This window comes from Ornithorhynchus anatinus, chromosome X1 (genome assembly GCF_004115215.2).
Source record: "Ornithorhynchus anatinus isolate Pmale09 chromosome X1, mOrnAna1.pri.v4, whole genome shotgun sequence".
Classification (NCBI taxonomy): domain Eukaryota; kingdom Metazoa; phylum Chordata; class Mammalia; order Monotremata; family Ornithorhynchidae; genus Ornithorhynchus; species Ornithorhynchus anatinus.
This window is the reverse complement of record NC_041749.1, coordinates 20,705,882-20,729,541: the sequence shown is the minus strand read 5'-3', so window position 1 is coordinate 20,729,541 and position 23,660 is coordinate 20,705,882. Positions and strand designations below refer to the sequence as shown.

General features: G+C 43.4%; 1 protein-coding gene across 3 annotated transcripts in view; it reads left to right on the top strand.

Moving 5' to 3' along the window:
* Positions 1–23,660, top strand: part of DOCK2 (dedicator of cytokinesis 2) — a 359,556-nt gene that overhangs the window by 120,488 nt on the left and 215,408 nt on the right. For all 3 annotated transcript variants that reach the window (XM_007673344.3, XM_029050179.2, XM_039910387.1), the window contains one exon: positions 2,646–2,797. In XM_007673344.3, the coding sequence (XP_007671534.1) occupies positions 2,646–2,797 (152 nt within the window). The remainder of the gene's footprint in view (positions 1–2,645; positions 2,798–23,660) is intronic.

Here is a 23,660-nt window from a genome sequence, read left to right as displayed (position 1 = left end):
CAACTCTGCTCCCAACTGGCTTCCCTACTTTTCTTTAGTCTAAGGACAGGGAAATCCTTTGTGCTCTACTCTTTCCTAATTGTAATGGTGGGGGGAGGGTGTGTGTGAATATATATATATATATATATATATATATATAATAATGTTGGTATTTGTTAAGGGCTTACTATGTGCAGAGCACTGTTCTAAGCGCTGGGGGAGATACAGGGTCATCAGGTTGTCCCATGTGAGGCTCACAGTCCTAATCCCCATTTGACAGATGAGATAACTGAGGCACAGAGAAGTTAAGTGACTTGCCCACAGTCACACAGCTGACAAGTGGCAAAGTGGAATTCGAACCCACGACCTCCGACTCCCAAGCCCGGGCTCTTTCCATATCTATGTATATATATTCATATATACACATGAATATAGATGAAGATGGGAGTGGATCCTTAGAGGAGGCAGGGATGAGAGGGTGGGGGCCATACTGTGGATGGAGCAGGAACAGCTGGGGAAGTCAGAACATGACACAGAGCAAGATGGATGGGGGGAAAGGAGAGGAGGGAGAAATAGAAGGAACAAGAAAGACTGGAAGAAAGGGAGAAAGGCAGAAGGGAGGTGATGACAGGCAAAGAGAAAGACTATGAGAAAAGGAAAATCTCAGGGATTTTTTTTTTTTAATGGATTTCAGATGATTGTAAAGATTAGAGGGCACAGCAAGGCCTGCTGCTGAGAGGGCATCAAGAGATACTCTGATCTATGACCACAAACCAAAATGAAGAACCTAGGGTTTGGTACAGTGGTTGTGAGTGCCTCACTCAACAATGCTGTGCCAGTCGGATGGGGGCAGAGCGGGGTCGGCTATTACCGGGACACCCAGAAACGTGTTCCACAGCCTAAGAATGCACCCATGCCCCAGCTAATGCCTACTGTTAGGTGTGAGACGATTGGGCAGGAGTGTAGATGACTCTGTGTGAACCTTCACCACTATTAATAATTCAAGAATGTAAGTTCTCTGTGGGCAGGGAATGTGTCTGCTTATTGTTATTTTATACTTACCCAAGCACTTAGAACAGTATTCTGTACACAGTCAGTGCTCAATAAATACAACTGAATGAATGACTGTATCGATTATCTTGTTTCTATCCCAGCTCTTAATCTAGTGATTGGCACAAAATAAGTGCTTAGCAAATGTAATTATTATTAGTATTAGTATGTTCATTGTTAACCCCTGCCAGATAGGAATGTAAGTTCTTTGCGGGCAGGGAATGTGTCTGCCAACTCTGTTGTAGTGTACACTCCAAGAGCTCAGTACAGTCCTCTTCACACATTAAGCACTCATTAAAATACCATTGGTGATGATGAAAATAATAATGATGGTATTTATTAAGCACTTTAGTATGTGTCAAGCACTGTTCTTAGTGCTGGAATAATTATAGTACTTGTTAAGCGCCTACTAAATGTGCACTAAGCGCTTGGGTGGACACAAGATAATCAGGTTGTCCCACGCAGGGCTCAGAGTCTTAATCTCCATTTTACAGATGAGGTAACTGAGGGCCAGAGAAGTTGAGTGGCTTGCCCAAAGTCACACAGCAGACAAGCAGCAGAACAGGAATTAGAACCCACGACCTCTGATTCCCAAGCCCTTGTTTTTTCCACTAAGCCATGCTGTTTATCTCCTGTGGGATCAAGCTAAACTGGACTAAGATCTTCTAGACATTGCTAATCTGTTCTGAGTAGTTTCTTCTTGGAAATGTTAGAATCACTATCTCTTCTCCAGGAGTGCTAACTGTTCATGCAGAGTAATTGAATAAGTATGAGCACAATTATAATGCAAATTCAATGGTAAATACAACTACTAGAATAAATATCAACTGACTGACTGCCGCAGCTCAAATTCCTGACAAGAATGACAATGAAAGAAACAGCTTGGTCTAGTGGATAGAGTCAAGTCAGAAGGACCTGGGTTCTAATCCTACTCTGCCACTTGGGCAAGTCACTTCTGTGTGCCTCAGTTACTTCATCTGTAAAATGGGGATTAAGACTGAGAGCCTCATTTGGGACACAGACTGCATCCAACCTGATTAGTTGATATCTACCCCAGTATTTAGCGCAGTGCCTGACACATGTTAAGCATTTAACAAATGCCATAAAAAAAATCACCAGAAACTATTAGGCCATATGAATGCAGCTTTTTGTGCAAAAATTTGAAGAATTTGATTTAGGGCGGACACAGCCCTCCCCCCTCACCCCATTCAGTAGAAGGAGGATGAGGCACAGTATGATCACCGTGTGATCGGGAAGCAGCATGGCTCAGGGGAAAGAGCCTGGGCTTGGGAGTCAGAGGTTCGAATCCCAGCTCTGCCGCTTGTCAGCTGTGTGACCATGGGTAAGTCATGAATAGTGCTTAGCACATAGTAAGAGCTTAACAAATGCCATAAATATTATTATTATTTCTAGTCTCAAATCACCCAAAAATCTCTTTAGTCTTGCCACATTTCTGGGAATCGTATAGGTAAGATTTCCAAATATATCCCGTGGAAGAGCTCTCCGTTCTGAAAGTTGAGACACCACTGCTGATGTTACCAATTTTCCCTTGCTTTGTAAATGATGAAGAGTTAATTTTATTTATTATAAGCCCATCACAATTATTTTCCTTTCAGAGTGCCGGGATATTCTGCTACCAGTCATAACAAAAGAACTGAAGGAAGTACTGGAACAGAGTGATGAGCAGCAGCAGCACCAGATCCAAGAGAAGAAATACTGTGTTGAATTACTCAACAGCATCCTGGAGGTGCTTAGCTGTCAGGATCCAGTAAGTACCTATGATGTAGCTGGCAGAAGCCCCACAGTAGGACCAAGTTGATTAAGGTGTAAAATATTGATGCTGATGAATAGCATTTGAATTCTAACTGTGAAAGTCCCCGGAATGCTCATCGGCTTCATCGCCTTCCTACTAGCTACCCTGATGGCTGAGAAGGATGACAAGGGAAAGGGAATTGAGTTGCAAATTTTACTCCAATTCTGGTCTAATAGACTCGCAAATTATCCTTGGATTCCATGGAGGCATCAAGTGCAAAACCCAGGATTCTGCTGTAATCGGAGATTTTTTTTCAGAATGATCTTCTCCTGTCCTCTTTGGGTAGTTTTTAGTCTCTTTTAATGGTATTCCCCAAGTTGCCCAGTTTCCCAGGGTGTGACTTCAGTCAGTTGGTCAGTATTGATGTAAAGTGTGAGCCAAGTGCTGTTCTAAGTACTGTGGGTAATTAAAGAGGACAAGCTCTTTTTACTGCTTTATCGAGGAGGAGCCAGTTTAATGCATGATTTTGTATAAACACGGATTGAGTTCCTCATTTTCCTCTAACCTCTCTCCTCCTTCACTTTTAGTCTTTGTCATCATCCTTGGACTAAATTTATAATCATAATTTTGGAGACAAAATCCTGTCTCTCACTTATCCTCTAATATACAATCTCTCCCCAAGCTCTAGTGAGTGTCTTCCTTGCAATATCAGTGCCTGGCATATAGTAAGAGTTTAGGAAATGTAATTTTTTTTTTCATCTAGCACTTTTTTATATCTGTTAAGCACCTACTATGTATTAGGCACTATGCTAATCGCTGGGGTAGATTTAAGATAATCAAGTTGGACACAATGCAAGTCCTTGCATGGGCGCACAGTCTTAATACCCATTTTACAAATGAGGTAACTGAGGCACAGAGAAGTTAAGCAACTTGACTAAGGGCGCACAGTAGACAAGTGGTGGAGTCTGGGTTAGAACCTAGATCCTTCTGACTTCCTGGCCTGTGTTCTATCCCTCAGGCCATGCTGTTTCCTCTCCAGGCTTCTAACCTCAAATGGCTATTTAAGGGTAACTCATGCACCTCCAATCTGCCCAAGGAAATGGTCACCGTATCTCTGCAAACAGTAAACCTACCTGGGATGCTCTTCTACTTTGTCAAATTGTGTTCAGCTTTCTTTTAACTTTACTAAAAATCCATCTTCTTTTAAGCTTTGCCAGATTAACCCCCACCTCCATCCTACTTGAATGGGGATTTGGTCACTGCAGAGAAGGAACAGCAGCTCCCAGATAGTGAAGAAAGGAATCCAGGAGCACCTTCACCCGGGGCTGGCAGTGCCTGAGGAACAAGAAATAAGATGCAGCTGAGTTGTTAGTTCTGTGTTCTTGGAGTAACACTTCTCCCTGGTTTAGGTGGGGCATGGAGCTCTGAGTCGTTGAGTCTGTAAACTCATAGTGGGCAGGGAATGTGTCTGTTTAATGTTATATTGGAGTCTCCCAGTGCTCTGTACACAATAAACGCACAGTAAATACGATTGAATGAATGAATTATAGAGAGCTCCCCTCAGCACTGGTTTCTTCCACTTCCTTAGCTTGCTGAGCCCCTAGCCTATGTCTCCCTCTCCCTCTCTTGTCTGGAGACTTAGTTTCAAGTGCTCTGTTCACAGTAAGTGCTCAAGCAATCAATCACTTGTATTTATGGAGTGCTTACTATGTGCAAAGCACTTTACTAAGCGCTTGGGAGAGCACAATACAACAATATTAGCAGACATGTTCCCTGCCCATAATGAATTTACAGTCTAGAGAGAGGGATTGATTGATTGACTGGGGACACTGTGGTGGGCCAACAAGCTACTGTCATAGAACTGAAATCTCCTTCAAGACCTCCCTCCTTTTATTTTCAGATCACTGGTCAACTCCCTTGTCAAGCATTAAATGTCCAGGAAATGTGTCAGGGGGGCACCTTCTGGTTATCCTCCACCACCTTAGCAGCTACTGAGCTTCCCTCCCTCAGGCTCCATAGGCTAAATTCTCTCAGGACCCTTATCGATGGGGTCAATCAATTAATTGTATTTATCGAACACGTGCAATAAACTGTACTTTGGTGCTTGGGAGAGAACAATATATGACAGCGGACCTTTCTTCATTAGGTTACACCGGTGACCCAAGAGCACATCCTTTTTCCTTTTAGACATTCATTCCTTCCCCATCCACCTTTGTCCCCTCTCATTATGCAGATTAGCTATTTCTAGGCTGGTTTATTCTTTGGCCTTTTCTCCAGTCTCAGAACTTCTCTTCCAGTCAAGTGATAAACTGCACGAGCCCCTCCCACCCTGACTGAGTCTGAGCTGATGAGGTGGCCGAGTGGATATGGACTCCCCCCCTCCTCCTGCTGCCATCTTCCGACTTCATGAGTTGAACAGGGTGGGCAGGAGGGAGGAGGACAGGGAGGCCACCGGTGACTCACTTCAGGGCTGGGCCAACATCTGGCTGGCAATTAGGGTACGTAGGGATCGTATATTACCTTTTTGGCTGAGCTGCCGACCTGTGTATACAGGTTCCCTGTAATACAGCTCCCTTTGATCAGTCTCCCTTTCCCAACCCTAAAAAAGCTGTGGCAGATGGCAAGTTGTTAACAGAAAGCATCATGGCTTAGTGGAAAAAGCATGGGCCTGGGAGTCAAAGGACCTGGGTTCTAATTCCAGCTCTGTCACCTACTTGCTGTGTGATCTTGGGCAAGTCAGTTAACTTCTCAATACCTCAGTTTCCTCATCTGTAAAATGGGGGTTCAAAACCTGTTCTTCATACTTAGACTGTGAGCCCCACGTGGGACCTATTCATCTTATCTCTACCCCAACACTTAGTACAGTGCTTGGTGCATAGAAAGCAATCAATGAATATTACAATTATTATCATTAGGAACTTGTCACGAGGAGACACACAAGGGTCCCAGAGCCACCGGAACAGCTGCACCCAGAATTGAGGACGACAAATCGGGCCCCCACCCTGGCTCACAGAGCAGTCACTTACTAGGAGAATACAAACAGAGTTGGTAAACATGATCCCACCCTAAAGGCACGTACAGTCTACTAGAGTCTCGCTCTTAAGTATTCCAGTCCAGATTGTAAACTCTTCCACTAGACTGTAAGTTTGTTGTGGGCAGAAAATGTGTCTACCATCTCTGTTTTGTACTCTCCCAAGCGCTTAGTACAGTGCTCTGCACAAAGTAAGCACTCGATAAATGTGATCTGTTCCAAGACCTAACAGCCAAGTCCTGCGTGATGGACACAGAGGCTCTGATCAGGATTACAATTGCACCAGCTCTGCTGGGAAGAAGAAACAAGTTGTGTCTGAGGATTTTTTTTCATGGTGAATGCCATTCTGAACTGTACATTCCAAGCGCTTAGTACAGTGCTCTGCACATAGTAAGCACTCAATAAATACTATTGAATGAATGAACTGTAGCAGAGCAGAACGTTGCCCAGGAAGAACCTCAGCACTACCCGCCAGTTTGGACTGTTTGAAAAAGGAACCACAAAAACTCCTGGCTGGAACAAGGGTGGGGTGACCTTCTCTCTGGGCAGAATCTCCCTCATGTATCACCAATCAGTCAGTCTATTAATGGTATTTATTGAGCACTAGCTGTGTGCGAAGCACAGTTCTGATCACTTGGGAAAGAACAATAGCATAGAATTGGTAAACTCAAAGCTTGCCTTTAAGAAGCTTACAAACCATTTTTCCTTTCAAATCCTTTCAAATGTTATAGACCTCATCTCCCTTCTTCCCTGCAGAGCACCAGTGTCTTTCTTTGTCAAGTTCTAATCATCCAGGACCTAGTTGAGAGTCCTCTAACCAGTCAGTTCACATGCCATTGCTGTTTTTGGTTTTCTTTTGTTTAGACTAGTGCACTTGGCCAAAATCATTCCTTTGAAATATGCTTCCAGGACTTGAAAGAATCTAGGGTTTAAAATTTGAAGGTATAAACCTGATGGATGATGGTTCTGATCATACCTGCTGCTCATGGTGGGAAATACAAAAAAAAAAAATCCTACACAAAATTCAGGACCTCTGCTTTTTCCTATGAAGGATTTAGGAAAATGGTTTTGTCCTCTTTCAATATGACATCCCCACCACTTAATTTTAACACATGCTTGTTTAGTAGACAGGTTCACTGGGCTGCCGACAAGCCAGCAGCTGGATTGGCCTTCCAGGTGTAAACTGGGGTCTTGTAGTTAGGATTTCAGGCTGGAAAAGGTGAACTTCATGTGCATGGAGTTTGGAGGGCTGGAAAACAAAGACCTCTTTGACATCTGAAATGTTCTTGTTTGGGATAATTACAGCCCTAAAACAACAGTGATAGTAGGACCCAGTTGTAGGTTTCTGTTCTTGCCTTATCTGTTTTAATACGAGGGGGTGTTAGGTGAAGCATGACACAGAGAGGCTGTCTTCTAGCTGGTTTAAGGAGCCTTTATAAATGAGGATGTTACATACTCTTTTTCTGGTGTTCACTTAGCTTAAGAAAGGGACATTATCCAGGTGAGAAAGCCAAGATCTGACTTAGGGTTTTTTTCCTCTCACTGAACAACTTTGGGTGTCAACTTCAGGTATTTTGAAGCACTCTTCCTCCTTGCCTCAGGCATCCTCTTACTGATGTTAGTTGCTCATGAGAGTGAATCTATACCACAGATAAGGAAGGGGTCAGCTCCATGACGCCTATTGCTCCATGAGTTTCCAGCTCTGGCAGAGGGGAGAAAAGCCATGGATTTTTTATTTCCCACAGCCTTTGGGACTGGACTTTCAGCCCAGGCTTCAACAAGATCTAAGGGCTACCAAACATGGCTGAAAAGAGCCAAGAGCTTTTGAGCAGAATCAGAAAGGTCCAAAATCGGATCTTCAGAGCCTGGTCCAGCTGGCTTACTCCAGAAGCTCCAACTCCTTTTTCTCTAGTGCTCAAAATAAAAATTTGGCCCCTGTGATACTACCTTCAAGGAAGGATTTCTTTTCTTTTTCCAACAGTTTTCATTTAGTGTGTTTCACTGAAGTATGAGGGGACCTCCAGAACAGTACCACGTTTCAGCAAGTGATCTTCCTTAGCTAAAGATCATTGGCAGTTGACAGAATAGTGGTTCCCAAGGCCAGGCCTTGGATTTCTTCTGTTGACTCTGATTCTGACTTGCTGTTTAACCTCAAGTGACTTACATAATCTCTCAGTCTTCCCATCCATAAAATGGGGATGAGAATCCCTTCTTTTTGCATTATAGTCCTCATAATAAAGCCCCTTTATATTGAACTTACTTCCAGGGAGGCTGCCTTTGCAGCTAGAGTCAGTATGAATGATACATGCTTGCATTTCAACTTCATTTCCAAACAGTTATTATTAACTGTTAACACTGGCATTCTCAAAACCAGTATTCATTTTTCCTTCCCCTGTATGTTCAGTTTAAATTTACCATAGGGAGAGTCATACTTAGGGCTAGCATAAAGTTCTGTATCTGAAATGGAGGCAAGTCAAAAACCTGGCTGCAAATTCTGGTCTGACTTTGTCACTGTGGCATCAGCCTTTTGCTGATTCATCAATAAGTAGGTTGTCATTTAGCTACAAAATGATCCAGGCCTCTATCTGCCTCTGGTTATTTATAGTCACAGGCCTATCTTTTTGAAAACCTGTGACCTAAACTGGACATGTCTATTAACTTTTCTCATTTGGGCTTTCTCCTTCACTTAATTGTAAAGACTTAATTGAGTTCGTTATAAGGGATTTCGCCAAGGATCAGTGGGTAGGTGTTCGAGTGGAAGATGTTCGAGTGGAAGATGCTGCAAAGAAGCCTCTGCTTCAGTGGGAAAACCTCTACCTAGTTCTAGGGACATGAAGGTCTTACCCTTCCCTACTTATTGAAAATTGAAAATAAGGCATCACTGTAGAATGATTACAGTGCTGTTGTTTTATTCCTGATGAGAGCCACCTGTCAAACTCTCATAGCCTTCTGACTGCCATTTTGGTTGGGGATCTTCACTGATCTCCCAGAACCAGTGGCTGGAAAGATATCTGTCCAGTATAGCTTCTTAATGGGTGTCCGGGCATGGTGATCAGTGAACAGGACATTGACTCATTGTTGTTTTCACCTGATCTTTTTGCATTATTTGTCCCAGAAGGGAATCACCTGAAAAATTGGAAGAAGTTCTTCTTGAGACATAGTGGTCTGAATTATTCCCTATGAAATTAATAACTTGAGGCTTTCAGTGCCTTTTATCTCCACATAAAGATAATTTTCCAAGTGTTTTGTTGGTTTTTTTTAAAGAAAACCTTTTGTGGTCCAGGACCAGGGTGTAAAGCGGTTCGCCTAGAGCCAATCTCTTGAATCTCTCTCTGTTGACAGTGGCTTTACAGTGCAGGCTCCCTGCACTATGAAACTCTGCTATCGGGAATGATTGAACATGGCATAGTGTATGTAGGGGATAAGAAGTTGTGTGATGTGGTGTAAATAATGATCTTTTGAAGAGCAGCTGGCTAGTCTTTTGCCATCAGGTACGTCTGTGAAGATGTACATGGTGGAATCATTGCAGACCTGAGGGATGCCCGTTTATTTTCTATGCTTTTCCAGGGACTCAAAAAACAATTTTTGCAGAACGTGTGAATTAAATCTCTCCCTCAATGTTGGGAGTTGGTGGAGGGAGACACGAGTTAAAAGCCTGCATGGCAGGAGAAAATATGCCTGAGCCAGGGGCCAAGTTACAGTTGCTGAGGGAACTGTAACTGATTTGCTTGAATTGTGCAAATGTAAAGGCTTAAGCAATGACTTGCATAAGCCAGGAAGACGAAATTCCACCTTTTGTGTTGTAGAGTTGTCTTTCTCTTGCCACACCCACAACCCCTTCTTCACTGCCAAATAAGATCGAGAGACTTCCGATACCTATAGCAACGATATTCCGCATGGTATGTTGCTCAGAGAGGAATTGGATCAGCTCAGACTTCCTCAAGTGTTCTTAAGCAGCACTTTCTCCCAGCCCATAAAAATGGCATGACATTGCAGAGGCTGAATGAACTCTCCTGTCAGCCAGTCAATTGTATTTATTTAGTGGTTTCTGTGTGTAGAGCACTGAACACCCACTGAACAGTGTGTAGACTCACTGTATCTGTGGCCACAAGGTATTTGATTTAGCGGGGTCCCTTGTGTCGTCATGCTGTAGGATGTGATTGGATTGTCCTGTGCCCCTTCTTCCCAGCCCTTCTGGCAGAGCGGTATTTCCAGGACAGGATTGGATCAGGGTCCCTTGTCCCATTGAGGATTTGCTTGGAGCAAAGTCGTTCCCGGTTCCCTACCCTTATCCCTCAGCAATTGGTGGGTGAGGCTGGCAGTGGCAGAAAGGGTCAAGTTAAGCCACTCTGAGATTTGACTTGGAAGGGCTTATTCCTATGAGGAACTTTCCCTTTGGGTCTCAGCCCCTAGATCTCCTATCCTGCTCCCTTCTCTCTCTGTATAGCAGTGGTACGAGAGTGGGGGATGTGGGGGAGGGCATAGCAGGACTGTTTATTCATTCAATAGTATTTATTGAGTGCTTACTATGTGCAGAGCACTGTATTAAGCGCTTAGCCCTCTCCATTAAAGTACCATCTCCAGGCAATATTGTCCTGGAACAGGACAGGGGCCCACTGCCCTGTGTCTCTCCTCTCCAAGGGGAGGTGCCTAGGTCAAGGGCGACGCAGTCCTCGCCTTAGACGTGTCACTGCTGGGGCGGGAGGAAAGGCATAAAAGCCCTCACTGCTGAGGGGATTCAGCCCTCTCACACCTTTACCCCTTAATGAGATTATCAGTATTGGTGCACCCCAGCAAGTGGGCTTGATTTCATCTCAGCATTCCCATAGTGGGGATATTAATTATTCATAAAAGATTCTCTATTTCCCCCCACGCTCCCCCCCCCACCACCTCTTTTCCATCCCCTTCCTCTCTCAAACCACTTCCTTACATATTGGTAGATAACTCCCGCCCACTCGGTTTTCCAGGGAAAGGAGGGGGATATCAGGAGACAGTCCTCCAGCCGAGCCCTTAGGGACATCCCCAGTACGAGTCTGACCCTGGACTTCCCGTCTTTATCCAGAGGCTGGGGGTGGGGTTTTCTCACTTCTCTCCCAGGTTAGATGCTTCTTCTCTCTTTCCCTCTTCATTATTAGTTCCAAACCTAGTTTGGAGAGGCTTGGCGTTTATCGGGCTGACTTTCTCTGGGAAATACTTTCCTCCTGCTCTGCAGGCAGGCAAATGGCTCACTGGTGGCAATGTGTCATCTGGTTTTCAGCCACAGTGTGGCTTCCGTGTTTCCTATGACTTGATGCTGCAGCTCTTGTGGTTCACATGGCTAGGGGCCCCCCGTACCCTGAGGCCTGGGGTCCAGTGCCTAAAGCCTCTACATAAATTGGGCCTAGGCTCTTGGGGTGGAAATGATCTAGCCAGCCTTCAAATTGCTCTGTATTGGCTTGCTGAGGTGACTAACCAGAAGATCCAGGTATGATCCTATTTGCCATGCATCAGCTCCCTACCTCCATCCGCACCTTAGGCATATAGGCTGGAGAAAGAGGAAAGAGCCCAGGCTTGGGAGTCAGAGGTCATGGGTTCGAATCCCGGCCTCCTCCACGTGTCAGCTGTGTGACCTTGGGGAAGTCACTTCTCTGGACCTCAGTGACCTCATCTGTAAAATGAGAATGAAGACTGTGAGCCCTACATGGGACAACCTGATTACCTTGTATCTACCCCAGCGCTTAGAACAGTGCTTGGCACAAAGTAAGTGTTAAATACCAACAGTATTATTATTATTATTGTTATTATTATATAATATCTTTTCACTGAGTGCTGGAGAGGAAATGATGTCCTTCTTCCGTAAATAGAGGCAAAGGGATCTCAGTTTTAGAGCCGGTTCGTGTGCACGATATTTTCTAAACTCTTTAGCTTCTCACTCTTCTCTAGTCCTTGCTGTCCATCCTGGCTCTGTCTCGTCCTTCTCTCACCTCCCTGCCTGCCTCCAGGGTCCCATTCTCCTAGGCCCTGGTATGAGCCTTTCACTGGCCCTATTTTTCATAGGGATCCAATGTTCCTCCTTGTTCTTCTCTAAAAGATCCACTTCTACTGCTTGGGATGGCAGAACCTCACTCTTGTTAGGACATGAGTTCACCATTAGATTAGAAATAAAAATGCACAGGAAGGACAACATTGTGCAGCTTTTCCTGAGCCGGTGGTGAGCACAACTATCAACGAAGCCAAGAGCAAAGTTGTCTTAGCAGGTTTTTAAGGAGGTGCTGTCAAAACTTGGCCCAGTCAGTATGGATAATAATAATAATAATGTTGGTATTTGTTAAGCGCTTACTATGTGCAGAGCACTGTTCTAAGCGCTAGGGTAGACACAGGGGAATCGGGTTGTCCCACGTGGGGCTCACAGTCTTAATCCCCATTTTACAGATGAGGGAACTGAGGCACCGAGAAGTGAAGTGACTTGCCCACAGTCACACAGCTGACAAGTGGCAGAGCTGGGATTTGAACTCATGACCTCGGACTCCAAAGCCCATGCTCTTTCCACTGAACCACGCTGCTTCTCTTACCCTCCAGGTGGATCTGAGGTAGAAGATGAAATTGCTTGGAAAGAGGAACTTAGTTTCTAGAGACTTGAGTAGGATTTTGGGAAGAGTTAAGATGTTTATTCATACTGGGATAGGTAATGGAGTGATCCTATGGAGTTTGGAATACTTAAATTTAGACCCAGTAATTCCTTGCAGGTATGTAATGTTTTTATTTCCCAAAGGCCTTTCACATCAGGGATTTCAGTAGATCTCCCAAAGCTCTCTTGGCCTATTGGATAGAGCAGGGCCTGGGAGTCAGAAGGACCTGGGTTCTAATTCCGGCTCCTCCGCTTGGCTGCTGTGTGACCTTGGACAAGTCACTTCACTTCTCTGTGACTCAGTTACCTCATCTGTAAAATGGGGATTAAGACTGTGAGCCCTATGTGGAACATGGATTGTGTCCAACCTGATTCTCATAATAATAATAATAATTGTATTTTTTAAGAGCTTACAATATGCCGGGCACTGTACTAAGCGCTGGGATAAATACAAGCAAACCGGCTTGGACACAGTCCCCATATCTTGTATCTACCCCAGTGTTTAGTACAGTGCCTAGCACATAGTAAGCACTTAATAAATACCATAAAAACAAACAAAAAAAAGCAAACAAAAAAAACACAAAGCAAAACATCCTGCACGGTATTACTGCGGCTCCCATTTTTCAGATAAAGGGACTGAGGAATAGTGAGGTTAAATGACCGTGGTCACAAAGCAAGTAGAAGAGATTTCAAACCGGGTCTCCTGGCTCCCGACATTGGTCTTTTTCAGTAGGGGAAGAAGTGGGGTCGTGGGATCACTGAGGGCACAATTATTCCTGTGACTAGTTGACCTTTATTGAATGTCATTCCTGTGATTTGTGACTTTTATTGAATGCCATTTGTGCATTTAGCATTTTCACTTGCTTTAGCAGCTTTTTGTTTGAAAGACTGGATCAGGAGAGATATTTTGGAGTCTTACAAAACCGGTATTTTTTTAAAAAAATAATTAATCTCTTAAGCAGAATGATGATTGATACGAGCCCCATGGATTTCAGTAAAGCCCAATCAATAGAATGAAGGGGGTGGAAGAAAAAAGAAATGCCAGCAAAGTCATCTGTTTTTGAGGTCCACATAGTATGTTTTCCTGACATGAGCCCCAGCCCAGAAATTTCTTTAAGGCTGGGAATGATAGCAGGCCTGCTCAGCTTTGTGCAAGAGGGTAGAGCTTGTTAAGAGCATTTTTCTAACTTCCTGTGAATGGGTCATGAGAATGGATGAATCAAAAGTTGAATGAATGAATAGATTTTATGAGACCTTATAGCCTCCTTAAGATGAAAACAAGATGAGAGGGTTTTTTTTACCCCCCAATGATAAGGCCAATAGACAGACATTTTATTTTTGCACAACTGATTGGATGCTTCTGGTCCTAGGAGCTTTGAGTACTTTGTGTATTTTTAAGACATCATCCCTCCTTGTGTCCCAGTGGGGTGTATTCAGCAGATCAAGCTGGGGGAAGAGGAGAAAAAAAGAAAAGAAATTAGATGCCTAATGGACAAGGTAGCAATTCTGGTTCAGAATGAGGGTAACCTTTTAAATTCTAATATTCATTCATTCATTCAATAGTATTTATTGAGCACTTACTATGTGCAGAGCGCTGTACTAAGCGCTTGGAATGTACAAATCGGTAACAGATAGAGACAGTCCCTGCCGTTTGACGGGCTTACAGTCTAACTGGGGGAGACAGACAGACAAGAACAATGGCAATACACTTTTTTTCCCTTATGAGGAATAATGGAAATCCATTATAGACTCCTGATCCAAACCCTTTCTAAATTTTCTTTTATGAGTCTAAACAATTTACTACGGTAATGGTTCCATATGTTTGTATTCTGCTGTTGGAAGAAGTGTTCTCAACTCATTTGAGCCTATCACCATGTAGAAGTGATAAATGATGACTCTGCCATTTTCCTTAGCCATAATCGTTGTGGTTTTGTGACCTCTCACCTTTGTTTCTTTGTTTTTCCATACATAAGCTACCCCATCCCCTTGGTCATTTGAGCTGGGTATCTTTTCTGGCTTTATCTTATGCATCCTTCCCAGTAGGTGGTGGCCAGAAATGGGACCCCAAGGTACTGTGGGCTGTGGTCTTCAGAAGTGGAAAAACTAAGCTTTCTACATTTTGTTCTCATGCCCTTCCTGATGGCTTCCGGAGCTTGGTGCAGGAAGCAGACATGAAGTGTTGGGGCACCCTACCCCTTCCCCAACATATCACCAATTGCCCTTGTGTAGGTCATGTCCAAAGGCTTGGCAAGCCAACAGGCAAGCCAAAGAAGCAGAGTGGCTTAGTGGAAAGAGCAAGGGCTTGGGAGTCAGAGGTTGTGGGTTCTAATCCAAACTCCGTCACTTGTCAGCTCTGTGACTTTGGGCAAGTCACTTAACTTCTCTGTGCCTAAGTTACCTCATCTGAAAAGTGGGGATTAAGACTGTGAGGCCCAAGTGGGACAACCTGATTACCTTGTATCTACCCCAGCACTTAGAACAGTGCTCTGCACTTAGTAAGTGCTTAACAAATATCATAATTATAGAGAAGCGGCGTGGCTCAGTGGAAAGAGCCCTGGCTTGGGAGTCAGAGGTCATGGGTTCGAATGCTGGCTCTGCCACTTGTCAGCTGTGTGACTGTGGGCAAGTCACTTAACTTCTCTGTGCCTCAGTTCCCTCATCTGTAAAATGGGGATTAACTGTGAGCCTCATGTGGGACAACCTGATTACCCTGTATCTACCCCAGCGCTTAGAACAGTGCTCTGCACATAGTAAGCGCTTAACAAATATCAACACTTGAGAAGCAGTGTGCCTCAGTGGAAAGAGTCCAGGCTTGGGAGTCAGAGTTCATAGGTTCCAATCCCGGCTCTGCCATTTATCAGCTGTGTGACTGTGGGCAAGTCACTTAACTTCTCTGTGCCTCCATTCCCTCATCTGTAAAATGGGGATTAACTGTTAGCCTCAAGTGGGACAACCTGATTACCCTGTAACTACCCCAGCATTTATAACAGTGCTCTGCACAAAGTAAGTGCTTAACAAATACCAACATTATTATTATTATTAGGTTCAAAGTCCTCTGAGGGCCTGGGGTCAGGGAAGGTTGCAAGTATGGCAGTGACAAATCTCCAACAATGCAGCTAAATGGGATGAATGAAAACATTTTTTTTTCTCTGCCAACAATGAACTTCCCTTTGGTAGCTTAAGTGCATTCATTTTTCTTTTTATCTGATAGGAAATGGGAGGTGAAACCATTTGATAAATGGATTGAAACATCATTTCACTGTGACTTCCTTGTTAGCCCAAGCTATTTTATGACGCTCTTCTGTCTGTTGCATAATTTGTTACGATAGCACTGTAACTTCCCATTACACTGGCAGCTTTTACAGGGGGTGAATGGGAGGTGAAATTCAGCAGTGCGAAGGTGTTGCCATCATTAAGGTGGAGCAACCTCTGAACATAGAGAGGTTTTTTGATGGGCACAGATGTCTCCTGGCTTTACTCAATCTCTCTGGGCTGAGAACACCAAGGATAACAGACCATTTGTTCTCAGTATCGTGGGAAATGGAAAACGGTCAAGGATTTTTTTTCCCCATTAGTAGTATTTACTGGGCACTTACTGTGTGCAAAGCACCATACTAAGTACTTAAAGAGTACAGTAAAATCGAGTTGGTGAACACAATCCCTGCCCACAAGGAGCTCACAATCTAGAGGAGGAGCAGTGCACGAAAGATAAACTGGGTTAAGATTATTTCAGGAAATTGGTGGCAGAACCTGGATGAGAACCTAGACACCCAATTCCCACAGTTTCCTGCTTTGGCTAGTGAACCAGGAATGAAGGGCCAGGAAGAGTGCTGAAATACTGATCAAAATATGGTGCCAATTGGTATTGATTGAGAATGATTAACATGCTCACCAGCCCAAGCAGAACAGTGTGTGTCTAAATTGAGTTAACCAGAAGGCCAGTCCTCAGTCTTGGACTCTAGAGGCAGAATTTGCCTGTGTAAACCCTGGAGTGAGTCTCTATCGACACCACCACTCTCACACCATGAGAGCAAAGATGGGTAAGAAGGAGTTTTAATCCCTAGCTACTTCTAGGACTTTTACAGCATGGTAATTAGAAGCCTTTTAAACTTCAAAAGCACATGTCCCTAGAAGCTTAGGCATGGTCTCTAACCATACCAGAGTTCATTTTTGCAGATGGGACAGAAGCTCCAGGCCGGTTAATACCCCCTCTCTCAAGCTGGGACTTTGGGGCAGTTAGATATACCCCTGCTAGACTTCCTTCCTACCTCTTTTCCCTAGCATCTTGACTGCCCCGCCCCTCCAACCTCTCTTTCTCCTTGCCCCATCCTTTCCTCTTCACATATACATATCTTCCCCCTGCCTCCCAATTCACTTCTTGAGACTTTCCCTGCAGTGGGAAGCTGATCTTTGCAGTGGAAAAAAACACTCCTTTATTCCATCCCTTGGTGGGTATTTTAATAAAATAATGGTGATTAGCCAGACATTGAGTTCTCCAAGGGGGAAACAAATTCAAGGGGGAAAAGATGTTTCAGAAGCAACTCAGAATTGAATTCATAACTGTAGTCTGATACACATCAACTCCAGGGACTAGAAGTAGAAGAGCTGTCCCTCAGATGCTGGTTATTATTGGTTAGATCTGTCAGTACTGTAATGCTGGTAATTATAAAAACACTAGAGGAAAAATAAAAGAAATGAGGGGAGCTTGCCATAGCAACACAGACAGAATAGCAAAGAATAGTAGGAACTATAGATAGCAGCTGCTTTCATTGTCAGGGTGTTTTAAAATATAGACTTTGGATGCAAACTCTCCATAGGGTGTGCAGCTGAACCTCCTGGCCTCTATCCCCCTAATTAAAAGTAGAGCACATAAAATTGAGAGAGAACAACAAAAGATAGAGAAAATGAAACCATGGGGAATTTAAAATAAAAGATAAGAGTGGAGGATTCAATTTGAGAAATGTTTCAGTGGTTGGATTTATTCATCATTCGGACTGTAATGCCAAGAGTGATTTTGTAATTTCGGTTACAAGCTACAGTATAGTTTGAGCTTTGAAAAACTCTTCCTAAGTCGTTCATTCAGGCTGCCTTGTGCCTGCATGATTTGTTGCTAGATTTGTGCTGTATAAGGCCAAGTTTATCATCTTGAAAGTTTTCCATTTGCATATGAGCCATACATCCTGTGGGTGACACAGCTGCATCACTCGGAGTGTGTAATAAGTATCGCCTTGTTCGGCACTTTTTCCTACGTGCTGAGAATCTGCAAGCTTTGCTGAAATGCTGATACATTGCCGGCAGTGGTAGGGCGATAGTAGCTGAATGCAGTTGAGACTGCATTTTGCCATGTTTATGTACCAAACCCTTCTCACTCACTCTGGTTTCTTTGGGCTGGAAAGAAACTAAGTGCCAGTGGAGATCTAACTCAGTTCTACTTTATTTTTAAGGAGGCAAGATGAGAGAAGTGAGCCTGGGTAAGATCATCTTAACAGGTCTCATTCAGTATTTGATGGCATAGAGGAAGTGTGGCCACAACCATTTAAGAATAATTTAATCGGTGTAGGAGCATATAGATGAGAAGATGTTACGGATTGCTCATTTGAACGTCAGGAAGGCAGCTGATTCGATGCCCCACACGTTATGACTGTCCTTGATTTCCCTGAGGTCTTTAAGGAAAAGTTGGTTCAAGCTGCCAATCTTAGCTCTCTTATTGACAGTTCTTCCTATTTTGGAAAGAAGGTGTCCATCTAGCAACTGGGGGACTTGGGAAAGGGCTTAGAAGGGTATTCTTTTATTCTTGGAGCACTTCTCAAGCAACACCTCTGAGAAGGGCAATCTTTGCTCTATAGCCTTGCCGTTATAAATAAGTAAAACAGGAAATATCAAGGGGTAAGTTCAGAAAGATGAGATACGAGTGAGACTTGGGTTGAACTGTGATTCAGAGGCAGTATTGTGTGGGGATTTGTGAGTGACAGTGTACCTGTACAGGATTATGAATACATGTGAAAAGTGAGGAGTGAGAGCTTATAAATAAGAAAGGGAGGGAAACTGGACTAGAACAGAGAAGGAGAGTGATTGTTTTGGTATTAGCATTTCATAAGAGCCCTAAGTAGTGCAGAAGGTGTGGAGTGATGAGAGCAGACCTGGTTAAGGGAATTGTGTGTTGATAAGGGAATCTGAAATACTCAAAGCACTGAAATGAGATAGGAACTCTTGATGATTTCTGTCTTGTATGGGGAAGAAACACAGAGTGTCCTGGGAGAACCAACTCCAGACAATCAATGTTCTCTCCCATCACCATCCCATTATGAGCTTGTTTTTTTTTTCACCCTTTTACTCAAGTGAGACCGAAAAATGCAGTGGAAGGCCCAGAAGGGGTGGTGGTGTTGTGTGTGTGGGGGGTGGGGAGTGTGTATTATGTATATTTGTGATTACACACCACACTCAGGCTTGTTCTGATTTGTCATTGAAGTTCTGTACTTTATAGTGTGGTGGAAAAATACTCAAAAAACATTCCAGAAGACAGATTGCATATTAGTCATTCATTAAGCAGCCTGGCCTAGTGGCAAGAGCACTGGCTTGAAAGTCAGAGAACGTGGGTTCTAATCCCAGCTCTGCCATGTCTGCTGTGTGACCCTGGGTAAGTCACTTCACTTCTCTGTGCCTCAGTTACCTCATCTGTAAAATGGGGATTAAGAACTATGAATCCCATGTGGTAACCTGATTACCTTATATTTACTCCAGCACTTGGAACAGTGCTTGACACATTGTAAGTGCTTAAATGCCAGTGTTATTATTATTATTATTGTTAATAGTAAAATGGATATGAGTGATGGACAATAAAAAGAAAAATAATAGAGGTATTACATTGGGGGGAAAGAATATCTTTTTAAATGGCAATGAGAAAATATGCATTACAAATTGACCAAATATCATATTTATATTTGTACTTTACAGTGAACACTTTATCACACAAATTCCATAGTTTAAATCTACCCATAATAGGAATATGCTGGAAGCCTGGCTAGGACTCACAGCTCTAGAATAGTTCATAGTATTCATTGAGTATCTACTCAGTGCTGAACATGTGCTAATCTCTTGAGAGAGTACACATTCCATGCCTTCGAGGACTTTACAGTCTAACAAGGGAAATAAGATAAATAATTTATTGATTCAGAAGAACAGAATATTACTCTCCTTAGTATTCTTGTTCTCTCTCCTACTTAGAACAGGGACTGTATACAACCTGATTCATTTGTATCTACTCCAGGGCTAAGAACAGTGTTTGATGGGTAGTAAACACTTAACAAATACCATAAAAAAATCAGTCTCTCTTTCTAGGGGTTTTAGAATTCTTCTCCAGAGACGGGACAGTCATCTTAATATTCCTTGAATCGACTTCAGACCATTTTTATATTAATTATAGAACAATAGGATTTTTCCCTCCCATTTGGGCCCAATTTCTTGGTCTAATATACATGACAGGAAATTTCTCATAAATACTTCAACTGCCAATAATTACTACATTCACTTAGAGAGGCCTGCGGTTATCAAAGCTGGGTTTGGTTCTTTTTTCCCTGAGTTGCCTCTAGTTTCTTTAGCTCCCCCCCATCCACAAAACCATTTTTGCAGCTTGTCAAGTACCTCAGAACCTCTAACCCTATACTAGAACTCTTTTTGAAGGGTGGACTAGTGGAAAGGGTATGGGTCTGGGAGTCACAGGACTAATCCCAGTTTTTTAAGTTAATAATAAATATTGTGCACATATCTATAAATTATAATTTATAAATTATTTATATTAATGTCTGTCTCCCCCTCTAGACTGTAAGGCTTTTACTCGGTAGTATTATATTCTCCTAAGTGCTTATTACAGTGCTTTAGGAACAGATATTGAATCCCCATTTTACAGATGAGGAAACTTCATCCTTATTGACACCGATGCCCATTACCGTCACAGTTGTTCCATACGTTTAGCTCCCTCCTCAAAACCCCTCTTTGCTCCCTATTCTCTTGCCCCTAATGACTGGCTACCTACTTTTTTGAGAAAATTGAAACCATCATCAGGTATGACCTCTTCATTCATTCATTCAATAGTATTTATTGAGCGCTTACTATGTGCAGAGCACTGTACTAAGCGCTTGGAATGTACAAATTGGTAACAGAGACAATCCCTGCCCTTTGACGGGCTTACAGTCTAATCGGGGGAGACCTCTTTAAAATCTCCCCTGTTCCTCTCCAGTCCCTCCCTACTCCTGCCCCTTCTTCAACTCTCTCATCTCTCCCAGCAGTATCTTAAGAGGAGATCTTCTATCTTCTCTCAAAATTTGCTCTCTCCACCTGTGCATCCTACCCCATCCCTTTGCACCGTATCAAACACTTGCCTCCTCCTTTCTCTCTGATCACCATCTTCAACTGTTCAGTCTCCAACGGCTTCTTCCCCTCTGCTTTCAAACATGTGCAAGTTTCTCCTGTCCTAAAAGGCCCTCCCTTGACCCCTCAGCTCTCTTCAGTTATTGCTCCATCTCCCTCCTACCGTTCCTCTCCAAACTCGAATGAGTTGTCTACACCCACTGTTTCAAGTTCCTCTCTTCCATTTCTCTCCTTGACTCCCTCCAGTCTGGCTTCCATCCCTTTCACTCCACAGAAACTGCCCTCTCAAATGTCACAAATGATCTCCTTCTTAACCAAATCAAATGGCCTCTTCTCCATCTTAATCCTCCTCGAGCTCTCAGATGCCTTTGGTACTGCTGACCACCCCCTTCTCCTGGAAACGTTATCCAACGTCAACTTCACTGACACTCTCCTCTCCTCTCTCTCTCTCCTTCTATCTCTCTGGCCACTCATTCCCAGTTTCTTTTGTGGGCTTCTCCTCTGCCTCCCACAGTTGTCGTTGCTATGATTATTATGATTATTACGATTACTATTATTGTCTAAGTTCAATAAGCTGCTGTTTTCTTGTAGTCTGTGCCTTGGCTGGTTAACTTTGGCCCTTCAGTGAGATTCAAGCTAAGTCACCTCTGTCCAGCTTGGTTCTCATCATATTAGAGCAATCAGGTAGCAATTAGATGATATTGGGGCTTCCAAGTGAGTTTTGAAACCCAGAAATTACCTGGCAACTGGATCATGTGTTAGCCACAATTCTGGGAGGGGTTGGACCTTGAGGGGTGAGCACAATAAGGCAGTTCACCTTACTCTTTGACAGTTTGTCCTAGAAAATATCTGTGCTATGTCTGGGCAGAAGAACACCTTTCGTTGGAAATCTTAGGCATCTGGACAGTGGGGGACTAAGTGAAAATTTTCAAGTAGGCATCTCTGGTCTAATTAGCAGGAAGATTTCTTACAAGAGGTTGAAGTGGAGAGGTGTTGGAGAAGAGCTTACTGATTCTAGAAATCCTTAATTACTGGGAGATGGAGAGAATCAGCTCCTTCAGGGCCAGGATGGGTCTGCATGAGAGTGCACAGACCCATAAAGTTAAGCACAAAAATCTCCATCCTGTCTATGAATGTAAGGAAGCTAATGAATCTGCCAGAAACCCGGTGAAATTGATTCATTCTGTGAGAGGCTGGATCGGGCTAGAGACATGTTGGATGAAAATGTTCTGTTCTTTTCATTTCAAGCAGTTCCTTCTGTTCAAGCTTGCTGGTTTGGTTCTGATGGACTCTATCTTGGAGTTTACGCTCCCAAAGGGTTGGGACCATATCTCCTCCAAGAAGCCTTCCCTGACTTACCTGTCATCTCCCTACCCTATTCACTGTCCCTACTGCTTCACCTATGCACTTAGATCTGTGCTCCCTAAGCGCTGTGCTACTCTCCCCAGCCCCACAGTACTTACACATATCTTTATACTCTGCTGCTTCCCCCATCCATGATTTATTTTAACATCTATCTCCCCCACTAGAATCTAAGCTCCTTGAGGGCAGGGATGGTGACTACTACCTCCATTATATTGTACTCTCCCAATGCAGAGATCAGTGCTTTTAGAATGGTAAAATGAACTGAGATTAGAACGCAGGTCCTCTGACTTTCAAGCCTGTGTTGCAACTCAGTGCTTTCCATAGATGCTTAAATGGTTTTGTGTTTATGAACAGTTTACTGGAGTGTTTCTGTGATCAGGTAGTAAATCTTTGAAAAACCCAGACTCATACTGAAAAACGTGACTCTTCCCCCATGTAGATATTATAATAATGAGAGAGGAATTTCATGGGGATGAAGCTCCTGGGCTCCCCTGAGAGTGTTGGCTGACACTGCTCACTCCAGGGGCAGATTCAAGTGTATGAAGATACCATTCAGTGACTCTGCATTCAGTTCCTACTCTTGGAGATTGTCCATGAGATTGGCATATTGCCCTGGGATTGTTTGGTGGGCTGAAGTCAGAGGTAGCCCTGGGTTTATTGAAAAGAGTCTCCGGGCCTCCATCTTGATTTCTGGTAGAGCAATATAAAGGTAACTGAGATGCCTGTAAAAGAATCAGCAAGGAGTCAGTTGTTTAAAAAGATTTTGAATCTTTTGGAGAGATATGAACTCCTGGCTCTGAGAATGTAGTCAGCAAGGATGTGACAGGCAGGAAATTTGGATCAGTCTGACAAGAAGCTCATTTTTCAAGGTTCCATATTGCTTTTTATTGACTTACTCCTGGCTTCTGATGAGGAAATTTCTCAACATCTACTCAAATAGCTCCTTAGCATTTATATCCATTTTGATAAAATAGTATTCTTTTAGTTGATTTTGCAGTGTTTATAGACTTCCAAATACGATTTGGTCATTTGATCACTTGTGTTGTGTATCTATACCTGTTCTCCCTCCCCCTTTAGTCTGTAAACATCTCAGCAGAAGGAATCATGACTCTTCAATCAATCAGTCAATCAATCAATGGTATTTATTCAGTGCTTACTGTGTGCAGAGCACTGGACTAAGCTCTTGGGAGACTATAATACAACAGAGTCAGTAGACAAATTCCTTGCCCACTTCAAGCTTACAGTCTAGAAGGGGAGACAAGACATTAATAGAAATAAACCATTTATAGTATATCATTTTTAGATGTGAACATAGGTCCTGGGGGGCTGAGGGTGGGGCGAAAAGCCCATGCCCAAAGGACGCAGTGTAAACATAAAAACATGATTTGCACTGTAATTCTCTTCAGCACCACTTCCAGGACGCCACACCCAGTGGACATTTTAAGTAGATGGCTGACTGGCTGGTAGAAAAGAAGGTTCTGGTCATCACTTAGATCCCTGCTTCTCTG